Raw genomic sequence first — 15909 nt, forward strand, 5'->3', positions numbered from 1 at the left:
CAGAATCACGATACACAATAAACCATGGCCAAAAATGAACACGACGAACACTGAACTGTTACAGCTCCGCCGGCTGATGGTGTTTGTTCAGATGTCAGTGAAGCGTCGGGTGGGTTTTGTGGTGAAAGCTTCACTACAGGAAGACAAAACAAAGACAAAGATACTGTGCTTTTTACACACAATGATGTCAAAACCTATTTATTTTTAAAACCAGGTTTCCATGCAATAAAGGAAACATTGAACGACTTGGATACAACACTGTCTTGAGGAGCCGGGTGACATTTTCAGGTTTTAAAGGTGAATACGTCACATGAATTCAATACAGTAGTAGTTATAGGCATGACACACAGCATCAGCTCAGTTTTAAAAGTTAAAACAATGAGCTTTTAGATGCAGGTCTAGTTCCATTCATCACCACTGACCTACTGCCTCAAGGTTGCTACAGGTTTCTCAAAAATGAATAAAGGAAGCACAAAGTGCACAGGTATTAGAGTCAAATTAAAGTCATACATCTTGTGAAATGTTCAAAAATACTTTTACATTTATTCACAGGTGTACTGCAGGTTGTGAAACTGTATGCAGGAAAAAAAAAAAAAAAATCTGGGTACATAAGACATTTTCCTACATGCAATATTTCTGAAGCTGCAAATATTTACACAACCCAAGAACTAAAACTTAACGTTCACCTATTTAGATAATTGCATGCAATTGTTTTCACATGTGCACAAGGTGAATGACTATGTATTCACTTTGAACTAATCATTTTAAATTGGAACTATTGTATAAAACAACCATTCACCCAACCTTTTAACATCAAACAAAATAAGAAACCATTAACACTAACAAGTATCAGCCCTGCTCTCAGCACCTGCAATATTTAATATCCAAGAGAAACATTAGCTAAACAGATCAGACAAGTGCAGTGTGGTGGATATAGTCACGTACATTATTATTATTATTTTTTGAATTTAACACCCATTATTCCAGCCTGCCACCCCTTCAAATTCTGTTCCACCACACTGGGTGAACCAGACAAGCATCACAATAGCCCCACCTTGTGGAGCACACCCCAAAGTGGGAAGGAGAATGACAGTGGCCCTCAATGTGCAATTACTAACCACAAGTCAATCAATAAATCAAATTCAATGAGGTGCTTTGTATCTAAATATTGTCATTTACAGTTCCTTTTAGCTGCTTGTTCTGTAGCAATACTTTATTCTTACATCTGCATGGTATTGTATAAACCCCCAATAATATATTTTTCCCCTTTAAGACATGAAAAATACAAAAAGGTGATATTTAAATTCAATTCAAGGACAGAAACAGGAGCATGGACCTAGAGGCCAAAAAGGGCGATGTAGAGGAGCACTGGAACAAAGCAGACGCTGAAGGGAGGTCGAGTGGCATCTGATTTTGGAGATATATTGGCTCTCCTTGCTGCCACCTGCGAGGTCACGACCCTGCCATTGAGGGGCTGAGGCTGTCTGAAGATGTCGGTCATCAGTGAAAAGCTTTGGTTGAAGTACAAACTAGTGCTGAAGAGGTCAACCTGGAGAGACACTGGAGGGTTAATTTCATACCGGAACTTTTACTTCCTCAATTTCACACACTGAAGCTTGACACTGCTTTATGAGCAGAATCAACCTATACTCCATTTATAATCACTTAATTTATTACATGCTGTTGTGGCTAGAGGTTTTTCTTCCAAAAATGTAAGAGCACCTCAACACAACCAGCTGCTCAAAGGCTGTTAAACAGCTGTTCTCTGGAGTGATGGTGCTCATCTGGAATAAACTGGAGTGTTTAAATCCATGACTATATTGTGTGGCTGAACAAGCGTTCCTATGTGCAGCAAAGCCTTCCTTACAAAGTAGAAACTGCAAAAGTAGCAAACTCCCTATTAACACCCTTTGTTTCAGAATAAACATTTGGTGAGTGTTTTAAATGCTGTAGGTGACAGGACCCATTTGCAAACTGCAGCCTTGTGCAGAATCAGTTTGCAGAAACCATCATGGTAAACAATATTTTAACAGCTCTAAATATGTTGCACAATTCAACATGAAAGATTTAGCCCGCTTTCCACAAAAAATACGCACCAGGTCAGCGCTGACTCTGATTGGGTCTTTAAAAACTGTCCACACCACAGCTTCATTACAGTTCGGGATGGTCAGAGAACCAAGGTAGCGATAATATCTCGACATGTCCACTCCTTCAAGCAGACTGTCCACAGAGAGAGAGGGAGTTAGAGCCACCACGTCACCTGCAAGAACACAAAAGTTCCAACTTAAAGCTGTCAGCAGTTGTCAAAGGTTTGCTTTGAATTTCTGTAAATAAAAGCACAAAATCCATTTGATTAGTGATTAAAAACCATTTTAAATAAAGATCTACTGCAATAAATAAGTCACTGCTCAGGTTTACCAATAAAGAGTCATAAACTGTCTCAATGACCTTCCCTGAACTGATAAGGAGACTGCTATTCATCATTGAATCCATCTGTGAAGCAGTCTGATCTTTGAGATGGGCTTGCCTAACAGACATGACCTCAAGCTGAGCATCTACACACTCCTATTAAAAAACACAGCTGGGTTTTATTTGAACCTTTAACAAAGTGCTGATGCCAAACTTTAAAAGTCACCTTTTAGGAATGGCACCATTTTTAAAATGTAATGTAAAACATCTCTAATGTGCACTGCCCCATGCACAGACCTGCAACACCCAAGTCATTACCTGCATTTGAGATATTTGAGAGGTAGGAGGTGAGGGTCTTCCAGCTGTCGGGTTTTCCAGTGTCATTGGTGGCCTGCACATTTAGAGCAAGACATTAAACATCCCGAACACAAACAAAAAGATATAATCAAAATGGACTAATAGTACCTCAATAAAGAAACCGAAAACAGCCAGCCCAGTCGGATCAGTCAGCGCAGCTGCAGTGGAGTTGTACTCTGTTTTAACATTTACAATGTGCAACTGAAAATGAAGGAAAAAAGTTATGAATCATGGCACCAGACAAATACTCCCTTCTCGACAGCTGTGTGTGTGTGTGTGTGGGTGTGTATTTTTAACCTCCATGGCGTATCGCTTGCCATCGACAGTGTGCTCAGATCCAGGCTCAGACCTGCCCTTTCCCCAATGAAGGTGCAACTGCCTGGTGTTGTACACATCTGGAAGATCTGCACCTTCAACTGAGACGTTCCCATGGTTTAGAGTGACCTCAACTGTGGAACAGCACCAGCAGGTTGTTAAGGTTGTACATAAACCCAGATTACACAGTTAAAACAACAATCCAAAAGACCCAGGTAACACAAACAGCTCCTAGAAACAGGGCCCATTGTAATCAATCCTGACTTATTAAAGCAACACTAGGTAGTATTTTTCCATTAATTACAGCTTTAAAAACCTCTCATTGCTACTCTGGGCTCAGCAGTGCAGAAACTACATGTAACTTCTGTAGGCAGGAAACTAAACCCATCCCTCCCTACTCACTTCAGGTCAGTACTGTAAAAGTGAATCGCACTCTGCAACTGTAGGGGGAGCTCAGAACACAAATACCTAATCTCACCTAGTGCTGCTTTAAGTAGTACCTTGGCGGGATATTAAGGTGGAAATGGGTACGCACCACCTCGGCCAGTGTTTTTAATCCGAGTTAAGGCAGTGCCGTCATTAAAACCCGTCAAGTCTAGCTCAGTCAAGTTTCCATTGGGCACCACGTCCGCAGTTACAATGTCAATAGGAGACTGGAGAGATCCATTGCAGTAAGCGCTGACAATAGAAGGCCACGTAGACTCGTCTAGAACAGGAGAAGAGTTAAATGTGCAGTTTACTTTAAGCTCTAAAACATCACCCTCGCCTCAGAGGATACATACACAATTTTTAGGAACCTGAGAAAGAGCTACTTAAAAAGCTATTTATCTGGGTATAAGTCCAATTGCTTTTTAATAATAATAATGCCACCCAATATTTGAATATAAAAACAAACCCCGCTATTACAGTAAGTGTGATAATGTGTGTGTGAATGTGTTGGTTAAACACTAACTCTACAACTCTCTTCAAACGTCAAAAATTATAAATATTTGCTTTTGTAAGTAAATACTGATATCGTGTGAAGTAATTAAAAATGCCCAAAATACTCACTACACGACGCCAAGTTATAGCACCAACCTGGAAAATACGAAAGTTCAATTTTACAAGCGAAAATAACAGTTTTCCTCTTTGAATTTACCGTTCCACCTTAAATTAGCGCTAGCATTTGTTTCCGGCCTGAGGCGCAGAACTTAATTGCTGAACCATTTAAGGTGGAATGTATACATTGTCTACATGTATACATTCCAACAAGAAAAAAAAAATAGTAATAGCAGTCTTCTATTTTAAATATTCAATTTCTAACACTCACCTACTGAGGGATCTGCACCAGTGACTGAAAAAGACCAAACAGCAAAACAGCCCCAAAACAACCAGAGAACCTGCTAATGAAGTAAGAAGCCATATCTAGCTATTTCTGTCACAGAGGTATAAGAAAGAACCTTTTTGGGGTTTTAATATAACGTTTTTAACCCCAAATACAGAAATAGAGAGACGACCAAAAACACAACTCTTTAAATACGATTTAACTGGCGTCATATTATACATCTCACCATTTTTCTGTTCAGATTGTTATTTCAGAGGTAGTTTCTGCTCATACCACCTTTTAAAGCGCAATGTGACACGGCCCTGCGTTAATTTCCTTCAGCTGTGTTCCGTTTTCTCTGTGTTTGTGTTTTTAAACATTTTTTTTGGCTAAATTAAGTCAAATTATTCTGAGGCTATAAAGTTGAGATCAAATAATTCATAAACAAGTTAATAATTAATATAATTCATAAAAAACGAATTGTTCGTTATTTTTCTAATTAAACCACCAAAAAATCTTAAATATATATTTTGGTTTTGGTTTGGTTTAATTATCTTGCCTAATATATATAAATTATAATTATGGTTATAAGCAGTTGGGTGGCAGTGGGACCGGAGTCTACCCGGAATCACTGGGTGCAAGGCAGGAAGACACTCTGAAGGGGGCGCCAGTCTTTTGCAGGGCAACACACACTCACACATTCACTCACACACTCACACCTATGGACAAGTCGCCAATCCACCTACCAACATGTGTTTTTGGACTGTTGGAGGACACCGGAGCACCCAGAGGATACCCACGCAGACACGGGGAGAACACATATATAGGGGGTCAATTTTACAATATTATTAAAGTGGCTTACTGTAGCCAATGAAATGAAAGTGGTTCATTCATTTATTGTCTGAAGCTACTTATCTAGTCATTCACATACTTACAGTTATGGACATGTTTACAGAGCCACCCCATCTACAAACGTTTGTGTGTGTTTGGATTGTGGGAGGAAACCGGAGCACTCAGAGGAAACCCACACAGACACAGGGAGGACACACCACACTCCTCAAAGACAGTGACCTGAGGTGGGGCTCGAACCCACTGAAATCTTTCAGGTGATGTTTTGTTATTGACATGACCTCAATGTTTTAGTGCAGTTTCCTTGCATTCATCTTGCAATTATGATATTTCCCACAATATTTCAAAGATTTCAGAGATCAGTACTTGTACTTGACTGTACAACTACTTAAGGTGTATACTCAGAGCAGGTATAGTAAAATAGCTTTATTCAACTTTAACAAATATATTAAATACACATAACATCATTTGCATATTCAGTACCAGTACATTACACATACAAACAACTGCAAACCTTCCCTGAGCAAACTCTTATACAAGTAAAATTAAAATCTATACCTGTCTTCATGATGAACTTAAACATTATTGAACCACTGGGTCTCAATTTTTTTTTTATTTTCCTCAAGTTTTTCTGTTTAATATTTAATTTTGTAGGTTTGATTCACCCACCAGAGCCTGTAAACTTAGGCTGACGAGAATGATGTTCAAATAAAAAAATTGTAGCACCACATGGAAGAGGGACTATCCAAATCAAAACTGGATGAAGTATGAACCGTCTTTGACATGGATTTTAGTTGGAATTAACTCTGCTGTGGACACATGTGGAGACATACATAGAAACAGCATCAGAGACAAAACTTTGAATGGAATGATGAAACTAATGAATGGAAATACACGTTTAACCTCCCTGCCGGAATCATACCATAATGCCGTCATATATGAGTCTCTCATAATGTTGCTGTAAGTTAGTGCAATTGATTTAAATATATAGTTATTGAGTTCTAATTATACAACTTTATATATATGTATATATATGTATGTATATATATATATATATATATATATATATATAAAAATATTAATTTATGTACTAATAGCTTTAGAAGTAGAAGTACTAGTGGTTTGGGGCGGTCAAAGACAATAATAAAACCTAAGATGTATTTAATACTAAGCATTATTATTAGAAAAAATTAACATTAAGGAAATATACTAGTATTTACATTGTTAACAACATATATGTACATATATTCAGCACATTTTTTGCTGCTGTATGCCTCGAGATTAAGACCCCGATATAGTGGACACAAATGTCTATGAGATGTGTGATTCTGTTGGTTTTTGTTTATTCACTATAACCAGCTCAGTGTATAGATGAGCAGAGCGGTGCTTATGGACAGAGCTGGGTACAGTGTGGATGCTGATGAAACCTGAGATTTTATAACTCTGTTGTTCAGTTTCTGAACTGGTCTGAAATTGTTGGTGATCAGAGGCCCGGACTTGGTGTTGATGTACAGTGTCGTGCTAAAGAGGTTGATCTGGTGACACAAGAAAACAACCATCATATGTTTATTATAAGGAAAAACCCATGGGCTGTCCACTTTTCTACATAACAATGTGTAACACAGATTGTGGTTTGTGTAATGTCTCTCCTAACAGAAAGCCGTTACATGAATAGTTTACTGTCAGATCGGTTAACCACAGATTTGACTACATTTTTGGCATAAAATATATTCAGATTTGCCAATATTTTAAATTATTTACATATAACATATAAATCTCTTTATTCTGGTGGAATTGGGTTTTTTTTCAGAGTTAATACAATGTTGTATTTGTGTTGAAGACATGAAGACGCCTGGCTCCATTCACCACCAGAGGAAAGAAATCTATAATTATTCCTCTACAGTCAGCCACTTCACACCAAACCCATTGCTCCATTGCAGTGTTTACATTTCAATCAGAGTTTTATGGGAAGGTGTTGATGACTTATGCATGAACTTTACACAGTGCCAACTGGTGGATTAACAGTGATCTAAAGTGACTAAAAGTGACTAAAAAAGGCATTTACCTCAATCTTAGACTCTATTGGTATTACTCAAAATGTAACAGGGCCTACACACTACTGCAGCCACACTTTAGACTTAGTTCTGACACTAGGTCTTAACATTGACAAAATTAATATCTTACCGCAATCCTCAGCAATCTCCGATCATTACTTAATTTCATATGAGCTACGTTTTAGCCATAATATATGTAAGAACCCTCGCTATTCTACAAGGCGTATAATAAAACCATCTACCGCCCTACAATTTAAAGAAAACCTACCAGAACTATCGACCCCAGTTCCAACTCCATCAGACCCAATGGACCTAGATGTACTAACTGACTACCTAGAAAATACCTGTCGATCTACTTTAGAAAAGGTAGCACCACTTAAACATAAAAGTATAAGACAGAAAAAGCTCGCACCATGGTATAACGATAAGACCCGTACTTTAAAACAAACATTACGAAAACTAGAGCGGAAATGGCGATCAACCAAGCTTGAAGTGTTTCATTCTGCCTGGAAGGACAGCCTTATAGAGTATAGAAATGCCCTCACTAAAGCTCGCTCAGCATATCTGGCCTCGCTGATCTCCAATAATAAAAATAATCCGAGAGCACTGTTTAGTGTGTTTTCTAGAATTACAAAAAATCAAGCAGGTTCTGAACAACTAATTCCAGCAACTCTCACCAGTAAAGATTTTATGGACTTTTTTAATAATAAAATTGAGAATATTAGACAACAAACTCTAGCCACAGGATCAAATCCATCCTGGCTGCCACCTGATGTGAATGAAATAAAACATAATATAACTGTAAAAGAAAGACTTGAAACCTTTTACCCACTCCCACAATTAGAACTAGAGAAGATTATCACCTCCGCAAACTGTACAACTTGCACACTTGACGCAATTCCCACAAAGTTGCTCAAAGAAGTACTACCAGCTATTATTGATCCTCTTTTAACTATAGTAAACTCATCGCTTAGTCTGGGCCATGTACCCAAAGCTTTTAAACTAGCAGTTATTAAACCTATGATCAAGAAACCAAATCTTGATGCTAGTACACTGTCTAATTACAGGCCTATTTCTAATTTGCCATTTCTGTCTAAGATCTTAGAAAGAGCTGTGGCCCAACAACTTAGTTCATATCTACATAAGAATCATATATATGAAAAATTCCAATCTGGATTCAGGCAACATCATAGTACAGAGACAGCTCTAGTCAAGATAACAAATGATCTTCTTCTTGCCTCTGATCAAGGCCACGTATCCCTGTTGGTGCTTCTTGACCTAAGCGCAGCCTTCGATACAATAGACCACAATATTCTCATAGAAAGGTTAGAAAACATGGTTGGAATCACAGGGACAGCCCTATTATGGTTCAAATCTTACTTAACGGGACGTTATCAATTCGTAAAAGTAAACAATCTAAATTCAAATTATTCTAAAGTAAGATTTGGAATTCCACAAGGCTCTATTTTAGGACCATTATTATTTACATTATACATGTTACCGCTAGGCACAGTTATAAGAAACCATGACATTAACTTTCACTGTTACGCAGACGACACACAATTGTATATTTCAGCCAAGCCCGATGACAAACACAGATTAAAGAAAATAGAGGACTGTGTAAAAGACGTGAAAGGCTGGATGTTGCGTAACTTCCTCCTTCTAAACAGCAACAAAACAGAGGTCCTGCTTTTGGGTCCAAAAGTGACAAGAAATAAATTATCAGATTTAATTTTAGATCTAGCTAACTTTCCAGTTAAACCTGGTTCAGCAGCAAAAAATCTTGGTGTCATAATTGACCCGGATTTATCATTTGATCAACACATAGGTAGTATCACTAGGACAGCTTTTTTACATCTTCGCAATATTGCTAAGATTAGAAATGCCTTATCCCTCCAGGACGCAGAAACATTAGTACATGCCTTTATTACTTCAAGGCTTGACTACTGTAACGCACTACTGTCAGGATGCACCAGCAGCAATTTAAGAAAACTTCAACTAGTTCAAAATGCTGCAGCTAGGGTCCTCACTAAAACTAGAAAATTTGAACATATCAGCCCAGTTTTATCATCACTTCATTGGCTGCCTGTTAAATTCCGCATTGACTACAAAATTTTGTTATTAACATATAAAGCTCTACATGGGCTTGCTCCTGAATATCTTCAAGATACAATTTCCTATTATGAGCCTCCACGTTCACTCAGATCACAGAATACTGGATTTTTAAATGTTCCCAGAATTCAGAAGGCCTCAGCTGGGGGAAGAGCCTTTTCTTATAAAGCCCCCCAACTCTGGAATGATCTTCCAAAAAATGTTCGGGACTCAGACACAGTCGCAATCTTCAAATCTAGGCTAAAAACACATCTGTTTAGTTTATCATTTGGTAGCTAATGCTCCCCCATAGATAAAGGCGGCAGAGCCGGGGGGTCCATGGACACAGGGAATTATAGTATACTGAGACGCTGGTGCTGTCGTCCCGCCGCTTCTCGCGATCACTCAGGTTTGTTGACGGTGGAGCGGAGGGATGCCAGTGTTTCAGGATGCTCCCGTGTCTGTGTGTCCTTCTGGTTCTCTCCTTTTAGTTAATGCTGTCATAGTCAGATCTGCCGGAGTCATTAGCCACACTCTGGAAATTTTCATATTTTCTACTTTACAAACACAAAACAGTTCAAAACTAATTCCATCCCTTTACATCTTTCCGAGTAAACGACTGCCCACCTGTCTGTCTGGACACTGATGGATGACTGTCGAGATCCTCCTCCACGCTTCAGACCAGCTGCCCACGCTCCAGCAACCACCAAGTGCCTTGAAGCTGTCCCTACACTGAAGTTCTCATGGACTACTAACTATCATCACCAGTAGATTGACCAGAGGAGGATGGGTCACCCCTTGTGAGCCTTGGTTCCTCCCAAGGTTTCTTCCTCAGCTGGGGGAGTTTTTCCTTGCCACTGTCGCCCCTGGCTTGCTCACTTGAGGGTTTTACATTTGTCTTTACATTTCATGTCAAATCTTGTCTTACTGGAATTCTGTGAAGCTGCTTTGTGACAACATCAGTTGTGAAAAGCGCTATATAAATAAATTTGATTTGATTTGATTTGATCTTTCAGACTTTAGCTTTAAAGTGTTAAGTTATGTGAGGCTTTTATCCAGACCTACCAGATCCTGGCTGACTTTGATGGTGTCTTTAAACACCGTCCACACCACACCCTCATTACAGGAGGGAGTGGTCAGAGAGCCATTGTAGCGATAATATTTAGTCTTGTCCACTCCTTGGAGCAAGCTGTTCAAAGTGATCGTGTTCATAATGTCCAGTGTGTTGCCTGAAAAGACATCAAAATATATTGATCGTTAAGGAGTAAAGTGCCTATTTTAATGTGACAGATGCATAGATTTAAAAGACAAGTGTGGGTATTCTTTCATTCATTCATTCATTCATTCATTGTCTGTAACCCTTATTCAGTTCAGGGCAGCAGTGGGACCGGAGCATACCCAGAATTACTGGGCGCAGAGCAGGAACACTCCCTGGAGGGGGCACCAGTCCTTCACAGGGTGACAAACACTCATACATTCACTCACACTTACGGACACTTTTGAGTCTCCAATCCATCTACCAACGTGCGTTTTTGGAGCATGGGAGGAAACCGGATCACCCGGAGGAAACCCACGCGGACACAGGGAGAACACACCACACTCCTCACAGACAGTCACCCGGAGGAAACCCACGCGGACACAGGGAGAACACACCACACTCCTCACAGACAGTCACCCAAAAGAAACCCACGCAGACACAAGGAGAACACACCACACTCCTCACAGACAGTCACCTGGAGGAAACCCACGTAGACACAGGGAGAACACACCACACTCCTCACAGACAGTCACCTGGAGGAAACCCACGCAGAAACAGGGAGAACACACCACACTCCTCACAGACAGTCACTCGGAGGAAACCCACGCGGACACAGGGAGAACACACCACACTCCTCACAGACAGTCACCCAAAAGAAACCCACGCAGACACAAGGAGAACACACCACACTCCTCACAGACAGTCACCTGGAGGAAACCCACGTAGACACAGGGAGAACACACCACACTCCTCACAGACAGTCACCTGGAGGAAACCCACGCAGAAACAGGGAGAACACACCACACTCCTCACAGACAGTCACGCAGAGGAAACCCACGCAGACACAGGGAGAACACACCACACTCCTCACAGACAGTCACCCGGTGCGGGACTCGAACCCACAACCTCAAGTTTTGTTTTGTTGCTGGCATCATGTAAATAAAGGGTTTCTGAATAAATATAATCATCCAGAAATTAAATAAACTCAGTGCGGTAATGATTAATGACCACAAAGGGTCAGGACAATTTCACTTGTCCTCTGTGAGCTCCAGTTGGTGAATACCACCACCATATTTTGGCTGATGAATAAACACTTGGCATATATTTATATGCTGCTCTGTTTTGTCATTATATTTCTTTTTTTTTTTTTTTTTTTGTATATTACATCCATCCTTACACCCTGGGTGTATTGCACAAAGCAAATACTGGAGATGTACCATTGTTGGGAATACTGGACAGGTATGAGGTCAGGTTCTTCCAGCTCTGTGGTTTGCCGCTGTCACTGGTGGCCTAAGAACACACAACAAATGATGTGACAAGTTACTGAAAATGTTTCTGAAAAGCTTTTAAAATAATACAATAATATTAATGTACATAGCAACATTCACATGTATTTCTCTATAATTATGCTGACCCCTATTAGTGTGATTTCAGGCATCATTATACTGAATTAATGACCTCAGAACAAAGTCTCTAATCTACATCTCAAATATAAATTGCAGAGCTTTCTTGTAAAAATATGTAATAATTATAACAGACTGGTCTTTTAAAATTGAGAAGAAAATGCCCCTAAGGATTCAAACACTGTAAATGTAATTTTAAACGTACAGCAGTCTGGTTTTGTTCCCTAAAGGTATATTACATTCCCTTCTCCAGAAGCAGAGGTGAATGTTTTTAATCCTCCATTAAAGAGCTGTGTAAAATTAAACCACAAACTAGACGTCCAGTGATTAAATGGAGCGTATGAAATCATCACAAAGTCAACTTAAAAATCTGCAGTGAATATGGAATCAGGTACAAATAGGTCTCTAATTAAAGTGTATGTTTCCTTGAATGTATCACCACAGCGAATGTTTTTGGGGAATGTAAGGTTTCGGCTAGAATTGAGAGCATGGGAAAAAATTAAAATGAGCTTCACCAGTTTCTTGGAAGCTCAGCAAGCCACTCCCACATCAAGATTCCATTCATTTACTATAAACTCACCCTAAAGATCTTTACATTCGCTTTTACATTTCCTTCTCGGTGATGGGGTTTTACAGTTGGAGACATCCTTAAAGCTGCATTTGCATTCTTATTTTTTCAGCTTAATTAAGTGTGTTTTGCAGTGAAATGTATACATGTAAAGTAATTATACCACATATTTAGCATTGATACTACCAATAATTAGCAAGCTATATTTAAAAATAGATTATATTTAATTAAAGGCGGCACGGTGGCACAGCAGGTAGTGTCGCAGTCACACAGCTCCAGGGACCTGGAGATTGTGGGTTCGATTCCTGCTCCGGGTGACTGTCTGTGAGGAGTTGGTGTGCTCTCCCCGTGTCCACGTGGGTTTCATTCCACGCTCCAAAAACACACGTTGGTAGGTGGATTGGTGACTCCAAAGTGTCCGAATGTGTGTGTGTGTGTGTGTGTGTTTGTCTGTGTTGCCCTGTGAAGGACTGGCACCCCCTCCAGGTATTCCCTGCCTTGCGCCCAATGATTCCAGGTAGGCTCTGGACCCACTGTGACCCTGAATTGGATAAGCGGTTACAGATAATGAATGAATATATTTAATTATGACAAAGAATCAAACTGATTTCTTGTCCCTGAAGGGGCCGTTTATGATCCATAGAGTGGGTCCCCCCAACTTTGGACAGCCATGTTTAAAATAGATTAAATAAATTCGTGTGAACCCTAACATCAGACGAATGCTTTTTAACATCAGAACATCTTACTTCAATGAAGAAGCCGAGAACAGCCAGTCCAGTCGGGTCTGCAAGGGCAGCGGTCACATTTGGATAAATGGACTTGATGTTTACAATGTGAAGCTGCAAAAAGATGGAAGTAATTATGTCAAAATATATTAAGTGCTAAAGATGTTATTATTAATCTCATGATCCTTTCATGGTGGTGATTTTTACCTCCATTGCATACTGCTTCCCGTCCACAGTGTGCTCAGATCCAGCCGAAGAGCTGCCATTGCCCCAGTGAATGTGGAACTGCTCACTAACGTACACACCAGGAAGACCCCCACCAGACACATTCACCTTACTGTCATCCAGAGATACCTTCACTGCAAAGACAAACAGCAACTAAACCATTGTCTGAAAACAGTCGAAGTGAAATGAACATTTGAACTAGACTTACTACATTTTTGTAATAAGATGGAGTTCATTGAATGGGATCACTTTTCTCTGATGTCAGTGTTGCGTTTAGTTTTGCTTTTGTTTAGTTTTTTTTTTTTTTGTGGTGCATGTTGTAGTCCAGGCACTGTAAAATTACCTGACTTTCCGTCAGCGTTCTGTATCTGTAACACTGCGGAGCTGTCATCAAAGCCAGCGAAGTTGAAGGCGACCAGACTGGCATCTCCCTGGATGTTTGCGGTCACAATGTTTACAGGAGACTGCTTAGTGCCACTGCAGTGCTCTGGTATATCAATGGGCCATGTGGTGCTATCTGTGAAGAAATTCAAGGAAATTAAACAGGAGTACGAACCCCAGAAGCCCCACTCAGCCTGAATACATACAGGTTGGGTAGGTTTTCATTAAGGCATTTTACCGCAAAATGTCATTCAGTATAAGGCAATGTAATATGACATGCCTACACTGTAGACAATTTAAATTCTGTGTCTACATGATGTTTATTTTTGCATTATTATTAAGCCCCACCCCTAACACACAGCAGACTTGGGTTCAATTCCCTGTCCGTACAGGAATACTACATTACACCAATAAGCAATCCTTCAGCAAGCGTCCTAACACTGCATCTCTAACATGATTCAGTAGTAAGTCGGTCTAGATAAGAGTGTGTGCCACATGCGCCGCCTATAATTAAGCCTTAAATTATCAGTATTTTTTTCTTTAATTTTGTCTTGAAACTATTAGCAAGGACAACTCGTCTTCTGACACCCGAGGCTCAACATTATTGGAATACCAACCACTTCTGACCAATTGAACCGTCAGTATAACAAAGGAAAAATGTTAGCTTCATTAAAGAGGGTAAAAAAATCAACACTTACTGCAGGATGGCAAGTTGTAACACCAAACTGAAAAAAGAAATCCATAAAACTAAGGTCACACAAGGTAAAATATACGTTTAAAAAAATTACATTTAAGAGATAAATATAATTAAGTAAATATCAATAGTTTTACCAGCACTAGAGCCTTCACTTAGTGCAGTGGGAAGCAGACACGCTGCAATAAGTGTTACTAGCTGGACTTTCATCTGACAAATCAGACAGAGGTAACATAATGACTTACTGGTCTTTTAAAATATACAAATATATAAATAAATACTGGACATTTCTCTATAAAAAATTTGACATTATACATTTTTTTTACAAAATACAATATAAACATAAACATTAAAAACCTCACAAAATTTAAATAATGATTAGCCTAAATGTATCTGTAAATACCATGCTAAATTAAAATAACTATCTGAACTTTTATGTGTAAAAATTTAAACATAATTTAAAAAATTAAAAAATAAAATAAAATATAAAATTCTAAAAAATAAAATCTGTAAGAATTAACATCAAAATAACCTTTCAGATCTCTAAAGATCAGAAAAAAAATATTTTTTTAAATATGTCAAAATGTGAGGAAAAAAAAAATAAAAACACAAATAGGAGGTAAAAATAAGAACATTCAAAAATTGGATTTAGGATGCTGACAATTGAAGGTGGAGCAGGGTTTGATCTTACCTTCAAGTAAGGATGTTCCCTTAAGTGTAATGTAGTGGAGTGTTATAATGACAGCGGCTGGCTCCTTTAGTACTCTGCAACTGTGGGTGTGTCAGTGACATTGCACTTCTGGAATTTCACATTTATCTGGTCTCAAGATCCTTCCACCCATATCATTCCACATGTTCACACTGCCTTATAGTGACACCCGCTTTAGCTAATTCCAGGCACACGCTTCTTCTTTCCAAGGGCACGTGTCTGTCCAGCTCTTGGGGCCTAAACCATTTTGTTCTGTTCCCACTTCAAAAAGCAATTAAGAATATACCAGTGTGTTGCTACCTGTTTGAGATATATGATCATACAGCACTACAATACTAAGCCTTGCAAGTTGTTTTAGCATAATCTGCGCATGTCTGAAGTGAGCTTGGATCTGACTCAGCAGTATTTCCAGAGTCGATATATGGGTTTTGTCCTTGTGTATGAGTTTCATTTTCCATTTCTTGATGCTGCGTTTACTGTTAAAACACTGAATGTGTTTACAAATAAAAGTTTCCAGAGCATGTATAGTTGTCTGTATCACAATAATATAATTGTTTTTCATGCAGTG

The 15909-nt window shown here is 39.1% G+C and overlaps 2 protein-coding genes across 3 annotated transcripts; both read right to left on the reverse strand.

Annotated features, from left to right (window-relative positions):
• Window positions 1-208: 208 nt before the first annotated feature.
• On the reverse strand, window positions 209-4722 carry LOC136691136 (carbonic anhydrase 4-like). Of its 2 annotated transcripts, none has more exons than XM_066663482.1 (9): window positions 4632-4722; window positions 4391-4463; window positions 4132-4158; window positions 3617-3787; window positions 3064-3215; window positions 2875-2967; window positions 2728-2800; window positions 2097-2260; window positions 209-1549 (listed from the first exon to the last, which is right to left on the reverse strand). In XM_066663482.1, the coding sequence occupies exons 1-9, from the start codon at window positions 4632-4634 to the stop codon at window positions 1337-1339; spliced, it is 969 nt and encodes a 322-aa protein (XP_066519579.1). In that variant the 5' UTR covers window positions 4635-4722; the 3' UTR covers window positions 209-1336. The 2 variants fall into 2 exon arrangements, with proteins under 2 accessions (XP_066519579.1, XP_066519580.1); XM_066663483.1 differs by having other exon boundaries at window positions 4391-4460; window positions 4632-4707.
• Window positions 4723-4811: 89 nt separating this feature from the next.
• On the reverse strand, window positions 4812-15372 carry LOC136691137 (carbonic anhydrase 4-like). The gene is made up of 9 exons (XM_066663485.1): window positions 15324-15372; window positions 14770-14842; window positions 14637-14663; window positions 13901-14074; window positions 13540-13691; window positions 13354-13446; window positions 11854-11926; window positions 10444-10607; window positions 4812-6768 (listed from the first exon to the last, which is right to left on the reverse strand). The coding sequence occupies exons 2-9, from the start codon at window positions 14840-14842 to the stop codon at window positions 6583-6585; spliced, it is 942 nt and encodes a 313-aa protein (XP_066519582.1). The 5' UTR covers window positions 15324-15372; the 3' UTR covers window positions 4812-6582.
• Window positions 15373-15909: the final 537 nt, after the last annotated feature.

This window comes from Hoplias malabaricus, chromosome 3 (genome assembly GCF_029633855.1).
Source record: "Hoplias malabaricus isolate fHopMal1 chromosome 3, fHopMal1.hap1, whole genome shotgun sequence".
Lineage (NCBI taxonomy): Eukaryota > Metazoa > Chordata > Actinopteri > Characiformes > Erythrinidae > Hoplias > Hoplias malabaricus.

Excerpts from the sequence above, each read along its gene's own strand:
- LOC136691137 (XM_066663485.1), bottom strand. The coding sequence starts at position 14,842 with ATGAAAGTCCAGCTAGTAACACTTATTGCAGCGTGTCTGCTTCCCACT. Across the intron at positions 14,075-14,636 it reads TTACAACTTGCCATCCTGCA|ATAGCACCACATGGCCCATT; the intron begins GTAAGTGTTGAT and ends ATTTCTTCACAG. Across the intron at positions 6,769-10,443 it reads TCAAAGTCAGCCAGGATCTG|ATCAACCTCTTTAGCACGAC; the intron begins GTAGGTCTGGAT and ends TTGTGTCACCAG.
- LOC136691136 (XM_066663482.1), bottom strand. Across the intron at positions 2,968-3,063 it reads GCAAGCGATACGCCATGGAG|TTGCACATTGTAAATGTTAA; the intron begins GTTAAAAATACA and ends CTTCATTTTCAG. Across the intron at positions 2,261-2,727 it reads CTCAAATATCTCAAATGCAG|GTGACGTGGTGGCTCTAACT; the intron begins GTAATGACTTGG and ends GTGTTCTTGCAG.